At 45.5% G+C, this 18,346-nt stretch overlaps 1 protein-coding gene and 1 long non-coding RNA gene across 3 annotated transcripts in view; both read left to right on the top strand.

Annotated features, from left to right (window-relative positions):
* The first annotated feature begins 1,591 nt into the window (after nucleotides 1–1,591).
* Nucleotides 1,592–2,229, top strand: LOC309328948. Its single transcript, XR_014150942.1, has 2 exons — nucleotides 1,592–1,845; nucleotides 2,100–2,229. It is a non-coding gene; the product is annotated as an uncharacterized lncRNA (long non-coding RNA).
* A 7,542-nt stretch (nucleotides 2,230–9,771) lies between these two features.
* The window catches only part of TEX9 (testis expressed 9), a 29,512-nt gene continuing 20,937 nt past the window's right edge, over nucleotides 9,772–18,346 (top strand). Inside the window, exons 1-3 of one of the 2 annotated variants that reach the window (XM_081839161.1) lie at nucleotides 9,772–9,915; nucleotides 11,093–11,184; nucleotides 17,479–17,542. In XM_081839161.1, coding sequence (XP_081695287.1) covers nucleotides 9,787–9,915; nucleotides 11,093–11,184; nucleotides 17,479–17,542 — 285 coding nt within the window. In that variant the 5' untranslated portion in view covers nucleotides 9,772–9,786. Of the gene's footprint in view, nucleotides 9,916–10,855; nucleotides 10,963–11,092; nucleotides 11,185–17,478; nucleotides 17,543–18,346 lie in introns of those variants that run through there. The other variant, XM_081839162.1, reaches the window with a different exon arrangement.

Genomic DNA, 18,346 nt, shown 5'->3' with positions numbered 1-18,346 from the left:
TTTGATAAGTGCACACTCTCAGACAAGGAGAGAAACCCAGCCTACTATTGTTTTTATGCCTGCCCAAGAAAGCAACTCCATACTGACAGCTGCACAATCTATGAAACCAATTTGGTTGAGTTAGTAAAATATACTGAACGATCACCAACTTTGTCTTACTCTTTAGTCCTGCAAGGCTGGCTACAACCCATTTCCCTTTGGCACAGCCCTCACCCCTGCCCTCTGTGATCAGAAAGCATAACTTCAGAAGCAGCCCTAGGAATGTATGAGCATTAACTACACCGGTAGTTTAGCAGTCTGCCTGGGGCAGAGCAATGCAATTCCAAAAGGGGGTGGTGTATCTCTGAATGAGTTAATTTTGCCGCTTATATCTCCATTACCAACATATATTATTTCAATATCAGTTTAGCCAGTACGGCAGGGGTGGGAGCCAAGTGCTCTCCAGATATTGTTGGGTTACAACTCCCAACATCTCATGACTGTAGTTTTTTCTTCCATAAACTTTCCCACTCCCCATCCTTTATTATGAGAGTGCCTTCTCTGTGGTGGCCCCCAGGTTATGGAACTTCTTCCCCTATGAGATGCATCCTTTTGTGTTTTCCATCACCAAATCAAGAGGCACCTGTTTGCCTATGCCTTTGGGGTGGATGAGTGACGTAAAAGCTTGCTGTCTTCTCCCTTTGCAGTGTCAAACCTGTGTGGTGTAATATATAGGATGTTGGGTGAGGACCTTGAAGACCAGTGTTTCAAGCCCCTTCTCCCCTCCCCCTTTTTATTATTATTAATTGGTATCCATGGATATCATATACAATCTTAAATACACGTACACAGAAAAGGTGATGATGATGATGATAACCTTAAATAATTATACCGTTAAATATTTATTTAAACTTGTACTTATACGTACTTTTTTCTTGTACTTTCTAACTAAACAAAAATAAATCATTTCTGCTTGGAATTCTAGGCAGTGATAGCCTGAAAAATATAAGAGAAATCTTTTTATATGCGACAGCCGCTGCCCAGCTACTAATTGCATCAAATTGGAAAGGGGGGAAAGTACCAACAGTAAGGGAATGGCAGAATAAGTCACTAAACTATGCAGAAATGGCTGAACTAACAATTGGATTAAGGGGAAATACAAAACAACCATTCACTAAAAAATAGGGTATGTATAAGAAATACCTACAAAGATACAATAATGACATAACATCTATGGCAGTGTTTGAATGACCCGTGTGTAAATCAGACATTAATAAATAAGGGAAAATGGTATGATATGTTATGAGAAAGTATTTGAAAATATATTAAGAGTAAGGTAATAAGTATAAGATAGGTAGCCGTGTTGGTCTGCCATGGTCAAAACAAAATAAAAAAAATTCCTTCCAGTAGCACCTTAAAGACCAACTGAGTTAGTTCTAGGTATGAGCTTTCGTGTGCATGCACACTTCTTCAGATACATGTATCTGAAGTGTGTATCTGAAGAAGTGTATCTGAAGAAGTGTGCATGCACACGAAAGCTCATACCTAGAACTAACTCAGTTGGTCTTTAAGGTGCTACTGGAAGGAATTTTTTTTATTTTGTTTTGTAATAAGTATAAGTACAATCAATATTGTAAATGTAAAGTACATCAGGAAATGGCAGGGAGTCTATTTTGACATACGTAGTTCAGTTTATTTGATTCTACTTTGGTTTATTTTTGTTTCAGGCCCCTTCTCAGCCATGAAGCTCACTGGTTAACCTTGGGCTTAACCCGTCTCTCAGCTACTCACTGGGTTGTCATGAAGGTAAAATGCAGAGGGGGAGAACCATCGACACCACGCTGCACTCCATGGAGAAAAGGTGATGTATAAGTGTACAGTGGTGCCCCGCAAGACGAAAAACTCGCAAGACGAAAAACTCGCTAGACTAAAGGGTTTTCCGTTTTTCGAGGTGCTTCGCAAGACGAATTTCCCTATGGGCTTGCTTCGCAAGACGAAAACGTCTTGCGGGTTTGCTTCCTTTTTGTTAAAGCCGTTAATACCCGGGAATCCGCGCTCCGCAAGACGAAAAAATCGCAAGACGAAGCAACTCGCGGAACGAATTAATTTCGTCTTGTGAGGCACCACTGTAATGGTAGCAGTAAGTAGTGTTGCTGAAATCTTGAATTGGGGTTTAACCTTTAATTGTTATTTAAATGGTTTTGTTGAACCTGCCCTGAGAGCTTGAACTGATGGGCAGGCTATTAATCCAAATAAAAAATAAAATAATTTAACTAGATTGTGTTTGGCAGAAGTAATGCTGATGTTGTCCACTTGTTGACTGTACTATTTTCCATATTGTTTCCTCTCTCGTATGGCAAAAGTGTCAAATAAATAAAATATAAAGCTGCTGACTTTGGTTTGGCTCTGCTGCCTCTGTAGTCAGAACACTTTCTAGCTCAGCTATAGATCTAGCTGCTCACAGTATAGAGTGACTCTCTCTATTCCTTGCAAAACCTTCTGCCTACCTTTAGGTCACTAGGACCTGCCACATGGATATCTTCCAGGACTTTATATTGCCAAACACAGCCATCACTTTTCCCAGGCATTAGGTACCAACATAACATTATTTTGAGCACAGGAAAAGTGTCATATAAATGTCATCATTAACATTCAAAATGTATTTCTGAAAACAAAAGCAAACATGCTGGTCCGTAAGACCTAACTATGGGGTCCTAACTATGGGAGCTGTCGTGATTACCGTAGCTCCTGCATGTCAAACTTTACTAGTACAGTGGTACCTCGGGTTACAGACGCTTCAGGTTACAGACGCTTCAGGTTACAGACTCCGCTAACCCAGAAATAGTACCTTGGGTTAAGAACTTTGCTTCAGGATGAGAGCAGAAATCATGCTCCGGCAGTGCGGTGGCAGTGGGAGACCCCATTAGCTGAAGTTGTGCCTCAGGTTAAGAACAGTTTCAGGTTAAGAACGAACCTCCAGAATTAATTACCGTATTTTTCACTCCATAAGATGTACTTTTTTCCTCTCAAAGTCTAAGGGGAAATGCCTGTGCGTCTTATGGAGCGAATGTGTGGTCTCGGGGGGGGGGGGCAGACCGGGCTTCCCTCTCCAGCCCCAGCAAGCCTTCCCGCTGCTCCCTGGGACTGGCGGTGAGGGAAGCTCAGCTTTCCCCACCGCCAGCCCCACAAGTGCAGGGAGCAGCAGACAGGCTTCGTGCAGCCTTTCCGCTGCTCCCCGACCTGCTCTTTGGGTCGAGCAGCTCTGGGGTAGCCCCCGAAGCCTCCACAGGGCAGCGGGGAGCCTTCATCCTGCTGCCATGGGGAGGCTTCACACGGCTATCCCTGGATTTTGCGGGAGGTGGGGGAAGGGACAGAGCAAGGCTCTCTCATTTCCCCCACCTCCCGCAAAAGCCCCCAAGAGCCGCATATTTTTTTCCCTTGAATTCCCCCCCCCAAAAGAAAGTAGGTGCGCCTTATAGAGCGAAAAATACGGTAAGTTCTAACCCGAGGCACCACTGTACACCACTCTGGTGTGGGTTGTGGCAGCTTCCTAATGTGCCTGTTGTTAACATGGTAACAGAAAACAGGGATTCTTATCCCAGCTCACCTGTTGTCTCACTACGGAAGTGAGGAAAGACTGCAGCAAAGTGGCAAAGCATCTCTTTTCCACACAGAACGCCCAGGTTCAATCCCCAGGCTCTCCAGATAGGGCTGGGGAAAGATGCCTGCCTGAAACCCTGGAAAGCCACTGCCAGTCCGTTTAGTAGGCAAAGCTCAGGATAAGGGTTCCTTACTGCATAGTCTTTGACAAGTAATTATTTTATAGAATGGTGGGATTGGAAGGGACCCCAAGGGTCATCTAGGCCAACACCTTGCAATGCAGCAATCTTTTGACCACAGTGGAGCTCGAACCCACAACTCTCGTACTCTACTGACTGAGCTATCCCAAGCTCAACCTCAGTTCTGTCTCCATAAAATGGGGAAAATAATAAACTATGCCACAGGACACATCATGCATGAAAATAAACAAGGTAAGCAAATGGTGTTTTACGCAGTGACCCAGAGTTTTACATCTGAAGACAATTCAGGATTGTGTTCACCTGGAAGCAGCTTCTCCCTTCTCTGCCTGCTTTAGCGTATCAAATTCCCAGTGGCAGACTTGCAAAAGCAAAATAAGGAATGGCCTCAGAAGAGAGCTGCTTTACAGTGCAATCCTATGCAGGTTTACTCAGATGTAAGACTCACTTTGTTCCATGGGAGTTACTCCTATTGTTTAGAGTGTGGCCTTGGTTGTAATCCTGCAATCACCCAACACATCTCCCATTCCATCTTTTTGAAATTGTAAGGAAAATATTGGTTGTCCTCCAAAGCTCCTTGCAAATAAATGTCATAGTTGTTGCTGGTGATCCTCTATATCTCATTCCCCTCATTATTATGATGGGCTCATGTAAACATCAGATGGTGCTTTTGTTGTGCAGTGAAATTAGTGGGCCCCATTCAGGCTTTGCCCCAGCTGTTCAACCTGTGCCCCTTCCAAATATACAAGTTTACATGCGCTTAATGTCCAGAACAATCCGCTGTCTCCATTATCAGGGGCATCAGAATATGTTTATTGTGAGGACTAAAGGCTTTGCAGCAATTTAAGTTGCCCAGTGAACAACATATTGCTAAATCTAGATAATAGAAATCCAGGAGAAATCTGTCTGGATTATAGCTGGGAGATTATGGGAAAGCTAAATTACTGTATATGTTTTGCTGGCAAACACAAAACAAACATCGTCTGAGAAGATGGATGACTAAGCAGAACACAGGAAAACCGGCTGCAGAGAGCTTTCTGTACTTAGGGTGGAGGGGCTGGGGAGGAAATCCCTCTCAATTTATCAAATGCTGTGGCCTGGTTTAATGCTGCTGTTTGTTTTGACGGTGCACTGTTGAGGAATCTGGGTTTAACTGGAGTCCTAGAAAGCAGAGAGGGCTTTGTCTGAGGGTCATGCTGTAATTCACGTGCATCATTTTCTATAGTTTGCCAGCTGCTTTATTTTACTTATCCTTTAGATGTATATTTTTGCTCATTGGCTGAAGAACAAATTATACAATTGCTCCAATTATACAAAAGCCATCACGTAAAACCACCATATCCCTTTCTTCACATGCTAATTGTTCCTGGCCTTCTGAGGACAGCCAGAGAGTGAACATGAAGTAAACTGGCAAAAAAGCACTCTCAAGCCTTTCCCAAAGGCAAAACAAGCTGCTCTGGCTATTTTGAAAGCACTGATTGTTTACAGGAACACAGGAAGTCTATTCAGGGCCTTTTCAGTTGTGGCTCTCCACCTGTCCAAGTCTGCCTGGCACCTTTGCTGACATCTTTTAAGCAGAAGGAAAAGCCTTACCTTTCCACTCAGGCTTTTGATGGACTGAGCTGATTTTGTTCAGCTGTTAAGTGTGCTGCAAAAGCTTCTTGTGACTATTACTGTAGATGTTTTGCTTGAGAATGTTAATGTTTTGTTTGAATTTTTAATGGTATTTTTAATGGTTTTTGTTATGTACTGAGTCGAATAGGATCCAAACTGCAGCAGTCTGATTGGTCCTAGAACAATAGGATCCAAAAGGCAACAGTCTGATTGGTCCTAGAACAATAGGATTCAGAATGCAGCAGTCTGATTGGTCCTAGAACAATGCAGCAGTATGATTGGTTGGCAGGAACCACCCAATCATGCTCCAGATTGAAGTGAATCCACAACCTGATTGGCTTACAGTAGAATTCCGGAATTAGCCAATCATGTGCAGCCCATTGTGTAAATAATGTATATAAAGCAGATACTTTGAGGGGACTTTCATTCATTCCTTCTCGCCACTATGAGCTGAATAAAGAGCATGAAATCACTTTGCGACTCTGAGTATATTTCAGTTTTGTTTATAGATTTAAATGTAAGTCACTTGGAGCCTTTGCTAACAAGTGACTTTAAAAAATCTAGGTAAAGGTAAAGGTACCCCTGCCCGTACGGGCCAGTCTTGACAGACTCTAGGGTTGTGCGCTCAACTCACTCTAGAGGCCGGGGGCCAGCGCTGTCCGCAGACACTTCCGGGTCATGTGGCCAGTGTGACGAAGCTGCTCTGGCGAACTGGCACCAGAGCAGCACATGGAAACGCCGTTTACCTTCCCGCTATAAAGCGGTACCTATTTATCTACTTGCACTTAAGGGTGCTTTCGAACTGCTAGGTGGGCAGGAGCTGGGACCGAACGACGGGAGCTCACCCCGCCGCGGGGATTCGAACCGCCGACCATGCGATCGGCAAGTCCTAGGCCCTGAGGTTTTACCCACAGTGCCACCCGCATCCCTAGTTATCTATTATTTAGATTTAAAAAATCTAAATAATAATAATTGTTTTATGCTGACTCTGACCATTGCTCCATCTAGTTCAGTATTGCCCACACTGACTGGCAATGTCTCTCCAGGATGGTTTCTGGCAGGGATCCATCGCAGCGCTACGTGGATGTGCTGACAAGGTTCAAACCTGAGAGTTTCTGCTTGCAAAACAGATGCTCTACCACTGAACCATGGTCTGTCATGGTATATGAAGATGGGAAATCTCACTTTGAAAAAATGGCTATTGTGGCTATGGAACAATTTTTCTCTCCTGGGTTGTTTGAATCACAGGAGTTGCTTCCAGGATCCTGCAGATCATGTACCCTCCTGGCACCAGTTGGCAGCATGCACATTATCCACACAGTACATTTGTATGTGGATGCTTCCCATAAGCATGCAAGAAAATGCAATGGCTGGACTGTATCACAAAGACCTGCTAGGCAAGGTTATATCAAAGGTCCATAGAGTTCAGCATTCAGTCTCTATCAGTTGCCATCCACACGTCATGGGAAAGAAGCCCACAGGCAGGTCATGATGATGTAGGAGTCAGGCCATTTGGTTTGCCCTTGGCATCCAGCAATCAGAAGCCATTAACACTAATAGTGGGGTTTCCATCTAGCTTGGCTACTGTCCATTAACAGATCCATCTCCCATAAATTCCATCTTCTGTAAATTAGCAGATCTGCCTTGTGCTCCAGATGGAAAGATTATTTTGTTTTGGTTGTTGGGTCCGGGGGGGGGGGGGCTGATAGATTAATGGGACACTAACTCTGCAAAAGGATGATTTCATCAAGTCACAATGGATTGGGTACATTGTGAGTTTTTAAGAACTCTAAACACAGGCCACAATAAGAATCAATTATTCTGTTTCCACAAGAACATGTTGGCATAACAAAAGGCTGGAAAGTGGTTTGGAGGATGTGTGTCAGTGTCAAATCTTTTGAGCTGTAATAATCAGAACAAAAGTGACCAAACTCCTGAGCTTAAAGGATTATTGCCCTGTGGAAGACTTGTGGTATTGTCAAGGAAATGCAGGCTGCTGGTGAACCACTTACCTTTTTTTCATAGTGCTGATGAGGTTTAATAACATTTAAGGTCCTTCTCTCCCCCCTGCTAGACACAAAGCTGTTGTAATCGGAGAATATTACCAGGGAAAACCTCTCTGGCAGAGGATTCTGTATGGCTAAACAGAGGAGCCAAGGGCATTGTTCGGATTAGGGTGGAAATGGTGATGCCAGTGTAACTCCTTAAGCAAAAAATCAAAACAAAGGAAAACAAAGTCACAGGATGTCAGGATGTCACAGAAAGGACTGCTGCAAAGGCAGCCATTAAAACCACCTAGAAACCATTTATTCTTCTGGTGTGCGGACCAGAGAGGGAACTCTGCTTGGCTGGGCTTCCTAACTGCATGTGTACACACATCGGCTGATATTGAAAGTGCCATACAAAGGATTCAGCACTGTATTCTTTGTGAAGCTGTATAGCTTACACATCAATCCTAATCATGTTCATTATATTTATGTATCCTGAGTACACTTGCCTGGAAATATGCTTCAAAACAGTTAACATATTCCTAGGGCTGGGCTGCTAGGGGATTTTATTATGCATCCATATTGTTATCCAGACGCCTGCCTATCTCTGACAAAGACTCTTCAGCCACACAAATATCACACAGTATGTGCTCGAGTTGCCATATTTTTAGACCCAGAAACCAGTTTATGTCCACCACAGCAGCCCTTTCTCTTTCTTCCTCCTCCTCAGAAGAGGAGACTGCAAGAGGTTCCACTCTGACCTCTTGCCACAAGTGGTCACAAAGGAGAAGAGGCATAGCTCAATGGCAGAGCAGCTGCTTTGCATGAAGATGGTCCCATGTTCAATCCCTGGCATGACATATCCAGGCAGGGCTGGGGAAGGACCCCTACCTGACATTCTGAAGAGCCACTTCAACAAAACTGAGATGGAACAGGACCAATGGTCTGACTCAGTGTAAGGCAGCTATGTGACTCTGTGTGAGAATGTTGACACCCACATCAGGACCAAGATTTAGTTGTGTTTCCAAGTAGCTACAGGTCTAACCAGTGGCGTAGCGTGGGGGGGTGCAGGGGGGCCGGCCGCACCAGGCGCAACATCTGGGGGGCGCGCTCGCACTCGCAGCTCTCTGCCCCTACCGGGTTAGGGGGTGCAAATTACTTGCCTTGCCCCGGGTGCTGACAACCCACGCTACGCCACTGGGTCTAACTACTGGTTGCAATATTAAAGCGAAGACTGTTGTCCCTGTTAATAATGGATGCATCACAGTGTAGCTTCCACGCAGAAAGCCTTGTTGCCCCAGGACTACAGAAACCAGGGCACTTGTTCCTTTGGCTCATGAGAAAGGCCAAAAGGCTCACTGGGGACTATGGCTAAACTCTTCCCAGTCTACTTTAAGCAAGCTAGACCTTTCGTTTTCTTCTCCCTTTGGTTAAAACAATGGGCTGGTTTTTGAATTGTCACTGCCCTCTATTGAAAATTGTGATATTGTTTAATTACGGTATTTTATGTGGAATCTTGGTAAGGTCTAGCTACAAAGTGTTTAATACACTTTGTTTTATGCTGCTGTGTTTAAACATTTTTAGAGACTGGTTTTTATTTTTAAATGTTTTATGGCACAGGTTGTACCTCACTTGGGAAAGCCTCTTTTGTTTTGAAAAGCAGCATAAAATTCTCAAGCAGATAAAACAATGACTCTAAATGCAGCAGACAGCTAAGCCTGTTTTCTTCTCTCCACTTTGACCTGGCTTGCACTTTCAAGCTCTTCTCTTGCCTCTGCTTTTTCCCTCCCCCTTTCTTCTGTCTCTTTTTGCTGTTGATGATATTCTGTTTTTTGGTCTGTAAGCTGGAAGACAGGGCTCGCGTCTTCCTTTGAGTGTGCTATTGACTGATGTGAGCTGCTTTTGGAGACAGTTAACAGCAAAGAAGGTTTGAAATTCATGTTTTGTATCTGAGGAGAACTCAACGCAGTGCAACTCATCGTCTGTGTGCTGCTGTGGACTCAAGGCTATGAGCACAGCAAAGGCACAGGCCTGTGCAGTATGAATGGCCTGGCCACATGTGCACCCATATCCCCCAATTGAGGGAGATCTAGTCTTCTCAGTTGGGTAGTGATTCCTTGCTCTGGCAAGTGAACAGAGTGAGGCTTTCAAGTTTTACTGTTCTTTGTAGCTTGAGCAGGTAGTGGAAGTTAGAGAGGGAGGCCCCTTCCTTTCTATTCCATGACTGCCAGCTACTGGTCCCAAGGAATTCAGTATTGTGCTTTGTACTGCTGCTTTTTGGTGCACATTAATAACACCCACATGTTTAGCCTCTTCTTGGGGGCTGTCAGTCAGCTCCTGCTCTTCGACATTTACCAGGGCACCCATGCTTTATTTCACCCAGGTCAAAGACCCAGTTTGACACCCCCATGTGCATTTGTGTACACACACACACACACACACAGGCTAGGAGCCTCAATGGCACCCCTCTGGAGGCTTCACCTGTAGCTAGCCTCCCTCCCCCAATAGGCTCTGACTGGGGGGCAACACAAGCCAAGGTCCCTGCCCCAAAGGGGCCACTGAAGCTGGTGCTCACCATATGGGGAATCCTATGCACCCCCACAGAACTAACTTACTTTTATTTGCGGCTATTAGCCCATAAAATATGTACAAACATAAAAGCACAGAAGCATAAAAACCAATACATCTAACGACAGAAGGGGAACACCACGATGCAAGGGTGGGACATTGAGCAGTGACAAATAACAGCTTGGGGCCCGGAAAGATCCAAGGGATGGTTCACAGAAAAGGAGAACTGGAGACGAGATCCGTCATGCACTCTCATCATAACGGTCCGATTAGTTTTTGTTGTTGTTGTTGTTGTTTTTGGGTGGTTTTTGTGTGTGAGATAACCGCATTCAGGAATCTCGCCACCTGCAGAGTTACAGAAGGATCTGTATCCTTCTGTAGTGCAAGACCCTTGAGCTGTAGTGCAAGACCCTTGAGTGCAAGACCCTTGAGCTGCTTGGAGGAAAAGGGGAGATATGCAGGAAATGCAATGAACAAAATGCAAAGAGCAGTGCGGCATGTGACTCAACAGGCCTGCCAACCAAGCGCAGTAAAGCAGGACCCAGGAATTTAGTCCTGGCTAACCCCCACAGAAAAGCCCCGCAAGAAGAGGCGCCTCCTCAAGGGAGGGAGGTGAGGCTGCTGCTGAGATGGCCAGCAGTGGGTGGAGGGCTGGACTAGGATCCGGGAGAGCAGGGTTCAAATCCCCGCTCAGTGGGGCCAGCCACTGCCTCTCAGCCTAACCTTCCCCACAGAGTGGTCGTGGGCGGGGAGACCCTTGAGCTGCTTGGAGGAAAAGGGGAGAAATGCAGGAAATGCAATGAACAAACACCCGCCCCCCCCCGCCGAGCCAAACACCTGGGCGAGGAGGGAGAGGACGAGGAGGTTGGCCCGAGGAGGACGGAGCAGGAGGGCCGCCCTCACGCGCGCCGTTGCCTAGCGAGGGCCAAGCGCCGCCGGAGCCCCAGCTGCCGCCTCCTCCTCCCCGGCTGCGGCGCAAAATGGCGGCGGGAGGCGCCTCTTCGTCTTCGGCCCGGGTGGGTAGGTGGGTGAAGGAAGCGCCGGCCTGTCCGGACCCCCCAGGCGGGCCGGGCCGGGCGTCGCGCGGGGCCGCGGGAGGTTTCTTTCCCGCCTGACTTTCCTCCCCGCTTCTTTCTCCCTCCGCAGGTGCCCCTCCGCCGGCCCTCCGCGGGCGCGGAGCAGAAGGCGAGGAGCTGCAGCGCCGCCGCCGCCTTCCTGGCCAAGGAGGAGGAGTACAAGTAAGAGGCGTCTCTCTCCCTGAGGGGGGGTCCCTGCTGAGGCTCGCCCCCCGTTAAGTCCTCAAGGGCGTCCCCTTGATTCAAGACGCGTGTCTTTTTCTTCGTGAGAATCCAGCGAGTGGGAGGGGGGCATATCGAGGCTGGCCAAGGAAGCCCCCAACTCCCGCTCTGGCCACACGACGCTGCGATGGGGCTTTTTATGGGGGGGGGGGAGTGTCTGGTCCAAGAGACGGGTTTTGATGGCGGCAGAGCATTTCCCCCCTTGCTTCCTTACTCCCAAGTAAGTGCCGCTTTCTCGGGCTCAGGCTTGAGCCTCTAATCCCAGTTGCGTGGGGATTTGAGAGAGGCGATTAGGCATTCTCAGAAGCACCCTTGCCTTCCTCTAGACCAGGCATATCTAACAGGTAGATCGTGATCTACCGGTAGATCACTGGTAGATCATCGGCTCCCCCCAAAGAAGCTGAACAACTGTGGCTCCCCTAAAAAAAGCTCAACATTTTACCTCCTCCCTGAAAAACCCAACAACTTTGACCCGAACCCCCAAAAAGGGGGTAGATCACTGCCAGTTTTTAACTCTGTGAGTAGATCGCAGTCTCTTGGGAGTTGGCCACCCCTGCTCTAGACCAGTGGTTCTCAAACTTTTTCCCTGGGCATGATAATTTGCTCACACCACACCGAATTTTTTATTGTTAAGAATGCATTGGAAAACCAAAAGAAACAGCTCCCAGCAGTGCTTGATTTTGAAAAGATATCTATCCATATTCTGCAAACAAATCATTTTGATACTAAACTGTACTATACTACACTGAAATGTTTAAATGTTGCTGTTGCCAAAAATGTTTTTATTAATTTTCCAATATTTCCCAATAAGGTAAATAAAGGTAAAGGACCCCTGGACGGTTAAGTCCAGTCAAAGGACTTCTCACTTTCAGGCCGATATCAGTTAGTTCAAATGTTTCTTTGATGGTCCTTGAATCTTAGTCCCACACTTGCCATCCTGTCTGCTCTAGACTAAGGCACTATTGGCATTCACTCATCTCTGCACCGCAGTGACTGGTTCAAAGCGTGCTCCAGCAGCCTTTCCTAGCTTGCTGACCTCATAGAACTGTAGAGTTGGATGGTATCCCTGAGGGTCATCTAGCCCAACCCTCTGCAATGCAGGAATCCTAACTAGATCATACAATACAGGTGGCCATCTCTCTTTCAAAACCTCCAAGGAAGGAAAGTGCACCACCTCTTATGGGAGTCTGTTCCACTGTTAAAGAGCTCTTACTGCCAGAGTACAGTCAAACCTCGGTTCCTGAATGTTGTTGTTGTTGTTTAGTCGTTTAGTCATGTCCGACTCTTCGTGACCCCATGGACCAGAGCACGCCAGGCACTCCTGTCTTCCACTGCCTCCCGCAGTTTGGTCAGACTCATGTTTGTAGCTTCGAGAACACTGTCCAACCATCTCGTCCTCTGTCGTCCCCTTCTCCTTGTGCCCTCCATCTTTCCCAACATCAGGGTCTTTTCCAGGGAGTCTTCTCTTCTCATGAGGTGGCCAAAGTATTGGAGCCTCAGCTTCAGGATCTGTCCTTCCAGTGAGCACTCAGGGCTGATTTCCTTCAGAATGGAGAGGTTTGATCTTCTTGCAGTCCATGGGACTCTCAAGAGTCTCCTCCAGCACCATAATTCAAAAGCATCCATTCTTCGGCGATCAGCCTTCTTGATGGTCCAGCTCTCACTTCCATACATCACTACTGGGAAAACCATGGCTTTAACTATACGGACCTTTGTTGGCAAGGTGATGTCTCTGCTTTTTAAGACGCTGTCTAGGTTTGCCATTGCCTTTCTCTCAAGGAGCAGGCGTCTTTTAATTTCGTGACTGCTGTCACCATCTGCAGTGATCATGGAGCCCAAGAAAGTAAAGTCTCTCACTGCCTCCATTTCTTCCCCTTCTATTTGCCAGGAGGTGATGGGACCAGTGGCCATGATCTTCGTTTTTTTGATGTTGAGCTTCAGACCATATTTTGCGCTCTCCTCTTTCACCCTCATTAAAAGGTTCTTTAATTCCTCCTCACTTTCTGCCATCAAGGTTGTGTCATCTGCATATCTGAGGTTGTTGATATTTCTTCCGGCAATCTTAATTCCGGCTTGGGATTCATCCAGCCCTGCCTTTCGCATGACGAATTCTGCATATAAGTTAAATAAGCAGGGAGACAATATGCAGCCTTGCCGTACTCCTTTCCCAATTTTGAACCAATCAGTTGTTCCATATCCAGTTCTAACTGTAGCTTCTTGTCCCACATAGAGATTTCTCAGGAGACAGATGAGGTGATCAGGCACTCCCATTTCTTTAAGAACTTGCCATAGTTTGCTGTGGTCGACACAGTCAAAGGCTTTTGCATAGTCAATGAAGCAGAAGTAGATGTCTTTCTGGAACTCTCTAGCTTTCTCCATAATCCAGCGCATGTTTGCAATTTGGTCTCTGGTTCCTCTGCCTCTTCGAAATCCAGCTTGCACTTCTGGGAGTTCTCGGTCCACATACTGCTTAAGCCTGCCTTGTAGAATTTTAAGCATAACCTTGCTAGCGTGTGAAATGAGTGCAATTGTGCGGTAGTTGGAGCATTCTTTGGCACTGCCCTTCTTTAGGATTGGGATGTAGACTGATCTTCTCCAATCCTCTGGCCACTGCTGAGTTTTCCAAATTTGCTGGCATATTGAGTGTAGCACCTTAACAGCATCATCTTTTAAAATTTTAAATAGTTCAGCTGGAATATCATCACTTCCACTGGCCTTGTTATTTGCAGTGCTTTCTAAGGCCCATTTGACTTCACTCTCCAGGATGTCTGGCTCAAGGTCAGCAACCACACTACCTGGGGTGTACGAGCCATCCATATCTTTCTGGTATCGGTTCCTGAATAGCTGTTTTCAAATGTTTCTGCTCCCGAACGCCAAAAACCAAGAAGTAAATGCTCTGGTTTTTGAACGTTTTTTGGAAGCCGAACATCCGACGCAGCTTCCGCTTGAGTGCAGGAAGCTCTTGCAACCAATTGGAAGCTGCGCCTCGGTTGTCAAACATTTTGGAAGCCGAACGGGCTTCCAGAACAGATTATGTTCGACAACCAAGCTTTGACTGTACTGATGTTAAGTTAGAATCTCCTTTCTTGTAAGTTGAATCCATTTGCTCCAGATGCTATGAGCTGCAACTCCCCTTGGCCATATTGTAGTCTAATACGTAGTGGGTGGCACTGTGGTCTAAACCATTGAGCCTCTTGGGCTTGCCGATCAGAAGGTCAGCGGTTCGAATCTGTGTGACGGGGTAAGCTCCCCATTGCTCTTTCCCAGCTTCTGCCAACCTAACAGTTCGAAAGCACACCAGTGCAAGTAGATAAATAGGTATCGCTGTGGTGGGAAGGTAAACAGCATTTCAATGTGCCCTGGCACTCGTCACGGTGTCCCGTTGCACCAGAAGCAATTTAGTCATGCTGGTCACATGACCCGGAAAGCTGTCTGTGGACAAACACCAGCTCCCTTGGCCTGAAAAGTGAGATGAGCATTGCATCCCATAGTTGCCTTTGACTGGACTTAACCGGCCACAGGTCCTTTACATTTTTACCTAATACACTACAGTACTTCCAACATATATGGAGGGTGCCCAGGCATACTGAGTGGATGACTTCAGCAGAGCATTCACCTCCAGAGACCTTGATAGAGTTGCCCTTAGATGCCTTTTAAAAATTACATTGCCTGTTTATTAATGATATTTGCGTGCTACCTACCCTTCTCTGAGTGGCTTTCAGTACACAAGTATAGAAACACAAAACCATGACTTCCGGGTTAGCGCCTCCGGCAATGGCGGAATTCCTCTGATCGGGAGGAATTTGCTCCATGGAATTCAGGGTCTGGCCGCCACGGCGAAGGTGGAGACCCACTAAAAATCGCAGGCGGGAGAAGCCTGTGAACGTGGGATTCGGCTGGCACCTTTTGCGCCTCCCCTACTCGTGGGGAGACCCAGTTTCGGGGATCTGGAGCGATGTGGGGTGAGCGGCGCGGTGCTTCGAATTGACTGCTTCTTTCACGGAGTGAAGCTGCATTGCTGTTGCCGGAGAGCGCTGACTTTTTCCTGTGGACAATTTGATTCTAAACAACTACCCGTGAGTAGAACGGAAAATTGGATTTTTAAACGTCTTAATTGGGCACCAAAACGGGGAGGTTTCAAACAGGAAGTCCGCCTTCCCCTTTTGTAAATAGATTGAAGCAAAGAATTTGCAAGCTAAAGTCTTGGAAAGTCCTATGTAAAGGATTAAACTTCCATCGGCTAAAATCATTAAACCCCCCTTGGAGATAGGAGAAGAGGGGGGGGGGGATTTTGGATCGTGTAAGCCTGAAGGAGAGAGTGAAGAAAGTTGGATCACCACCGCTCTGAACCTGGAAACGGACTGCTAGTAAGATTGACGTTTTTGGGAAAGTTCATTGACTGTGACAGTTAGTTAAATAAGAGAAATATATTGTTTCCATTGTCTCCTTCTGCGTTTAAAAAGGAGTAAAAGTAGTTGAAAATTGAAACTAATCTTACTGCTTGAACTGTGCTTAAAAGGATTGATACAAACAGAAATTGTTTCCTCTAGAGGGAGCCTTTGAAATTGTTACAAGAGTTGGGCTGGTGGAATCTCCAGCTGCAAGAGAAAACCGTGAGATTGACCTTGGATCGCTTGAGAATGTCGACAGAAGAAGCCTTAGTGATTGCACTAGGCAAGATAAGTGAGTTAGTGGAACAGCTCCACAAGAAGACGGATGTGATGAATATTAAAATTGATATTTTGGGACAAAAAGTGAACATCTACACAGAAACTATTCAGGAACCAATACAGGAATCTACTTTGACATGCCAAATGGTGGAGAAAGCGAGAAAGTTGTGGTTGTTGAACCTAAAGTAATACAAATGGAGAGGGAGAGAGCCCCAGCCTTACAGAGGCAATTTGATGACTACAAGTTGTTGCCCTCTATGATTGAATTTAGAGAAAGTCAGATTGGAACCCTGCTTGGACTGGAGAAGGAAAGTTGGATAGATCATCTCATGCAGGGATTTACTGACCTTTGGGATCTGGACTTGGGTCAGAAGGAAATTGGAGTTGTGGGGACCTTCAGATTTGGAGGGATTTTGAAACACGTCCTGAAATATCTTTTGGATTTTAGTTTTAACCATGGAGATGTGGATGACATGTCGAGAAGGAATAAAAACATTGCTAGGTTGGAGCTCCCTCGAGACCTACTCTTCAGCATCAAAGGAAGGAACTTAACAACAAGATCAGCAGAAGACAAAGTATACGAAGAGGACTTGCAGAAGGGACCTGGAAAAGAGTTAAGAGCCTCGGACAGAAGATCACCAGGTTGATGGACTATATGGATTTGACGGAAATGACTGGCAGAATCCGAGACCAGGGAGAAGAGACGGTGGAAGAAGATTGGAAAAAGTTTAAAGTTTATTTATAGAAATATGGTAAAATTAATGAGTGTTAGAAAAATTTTGGAATGAATTTATATGGCTTTAGTAGAAGTGTTATAAGGAGTTAAGCATAAATAAGTATTATAGTATTAATGGAAAATAAGGTTAAAATAAGTTAAGATATTTATATGACAGAAAATAGTGAAAGATGGAAAGGAATTGCTGAAACAATTAATAGAAGTGGAATACAAAAAGGGAGGTGAGAGGAAGTCGATGAAACAAGGGAATGAAAGATAAGGCATTGAAATGGTATGATGTATGTTTTAAAATAGTTTTTGTTCAGTTTAATGCGTTAATGTTGTGTGGAGTATTGTTTATATATTGTATTGTATTGTATTTTCTTTCTTTTGTTTTTTCTTCTTTTTTCTCCTTTTCTTTTTCTTGTTTGTAAGGTTTAAAAGCAATAAATATTATTTTTTTTAAATAGAAACACAAAACCATGAAATCAGAAGAAACAGATGCAAAAAGAAAGCTCAGCACAAGCCCAAAGTTCAAACACAGATTTTAAAACTAATGGGACCAGACTACATAAGCAGTGGTTAGGTTGCTATCTCTCATGGGTGCTCTAGCTGAGATTCCTGCATTGCAGGGGATTGGACTAGAACCTTGGGGTCCCCTCCAACTCTACAGTTCTATGATTCTGTGTTCCTAGCAAAGTATTCTTTCTATTGCGCCCTGCAGCCGTCAGCCAGCAAGTTTCTCCCGGGAGTCTGTCCCGGGAAGGCAGACTCCTTGCAGCACCATTTTAGTGGTCTTGCTTTCTAAAAGACAGCCGAGTTAAACACAGTTTTCAATTACTGTTTTAGGCGTGTAAATGCAGAATTAGAAGCCAAGACAGCAGAATTGGTGCGTCAGGCTGAAGAAGTCATGGTGAGTACCCAATGTCAGACCTGCTTAGCTACAATACTGTTGACCACCGTATTTTCTTGGACTACCTCCATGAGTTGGGAGTACCATTTTACGGCAGTTTGACTCCTACTTACGGGGTTGGTTCTAGCGATTAGTACTCGGCGACTGCGCGTTGGGCCCCTTGTAGTTCCACCTGCAGGCCACAGTTTTGTCCTCTGCTATTTAATATCTATTCAAAGCCACTAGGAGTGGTTATTAGGAGACGTGAGGCAAGGTGTTACCACTAAGCTGACAATACTCAACTCTGTTTGTGGCATCTGAATCAACAGAAGCCATGTGTGCCCTAAACACGTGGGCTGGATGAAAGCTGTGATTGAATGCTGACAAGATGGAGATCTTTAAGGCCTTCCCTTCAGGTAGGAAGCAAACCATGGAGTGGCTGGCTTGGCATTGCATGTGAACGAGCGCTCGTGGTTTGTTTCTTCCTAGACGAAACAGAAGCGGAAACCAAGGTTTGTTCTTGATTTACTGCTCATGGATCATTTAGAAAAACAAACAATGGACAACCAGTTTGTGTGTCCAGTCACTCCATGTTTTTTTCTAGCTTCGGTCAAGACAAAGCAAAGTTGGCATCTTTGAGCATCATTACAATAGCATTCTTTTCATACACAGTACACTAACGTTTGTTTTCAGACCATTACATGGTTTGAATATTTAAAAAACATGTACTTCACATTGCCTATCTCTAAAAGTGGCCTGATTGCAAGTACTTATCCACAACAATGGGATGGTCTTTGCATGTGGAGATTGTCTCTCTTGTTGACT

This window comes from Podarcis erhardii, assembly GCF_964252035.2.
Source record: "Podarcis erhardii genome assembly, chromosome: 14".
NCBI lineage: Eukaryota > Metazoa > Chordata > Lepidosauria > Squamata > Lacertidae > Podarcis > Podarcis erhardii.
Note: the sequence above shows the minus strand (reverse complement) of the source record. Positions and strands in the feature narration are given on the sequence as shown.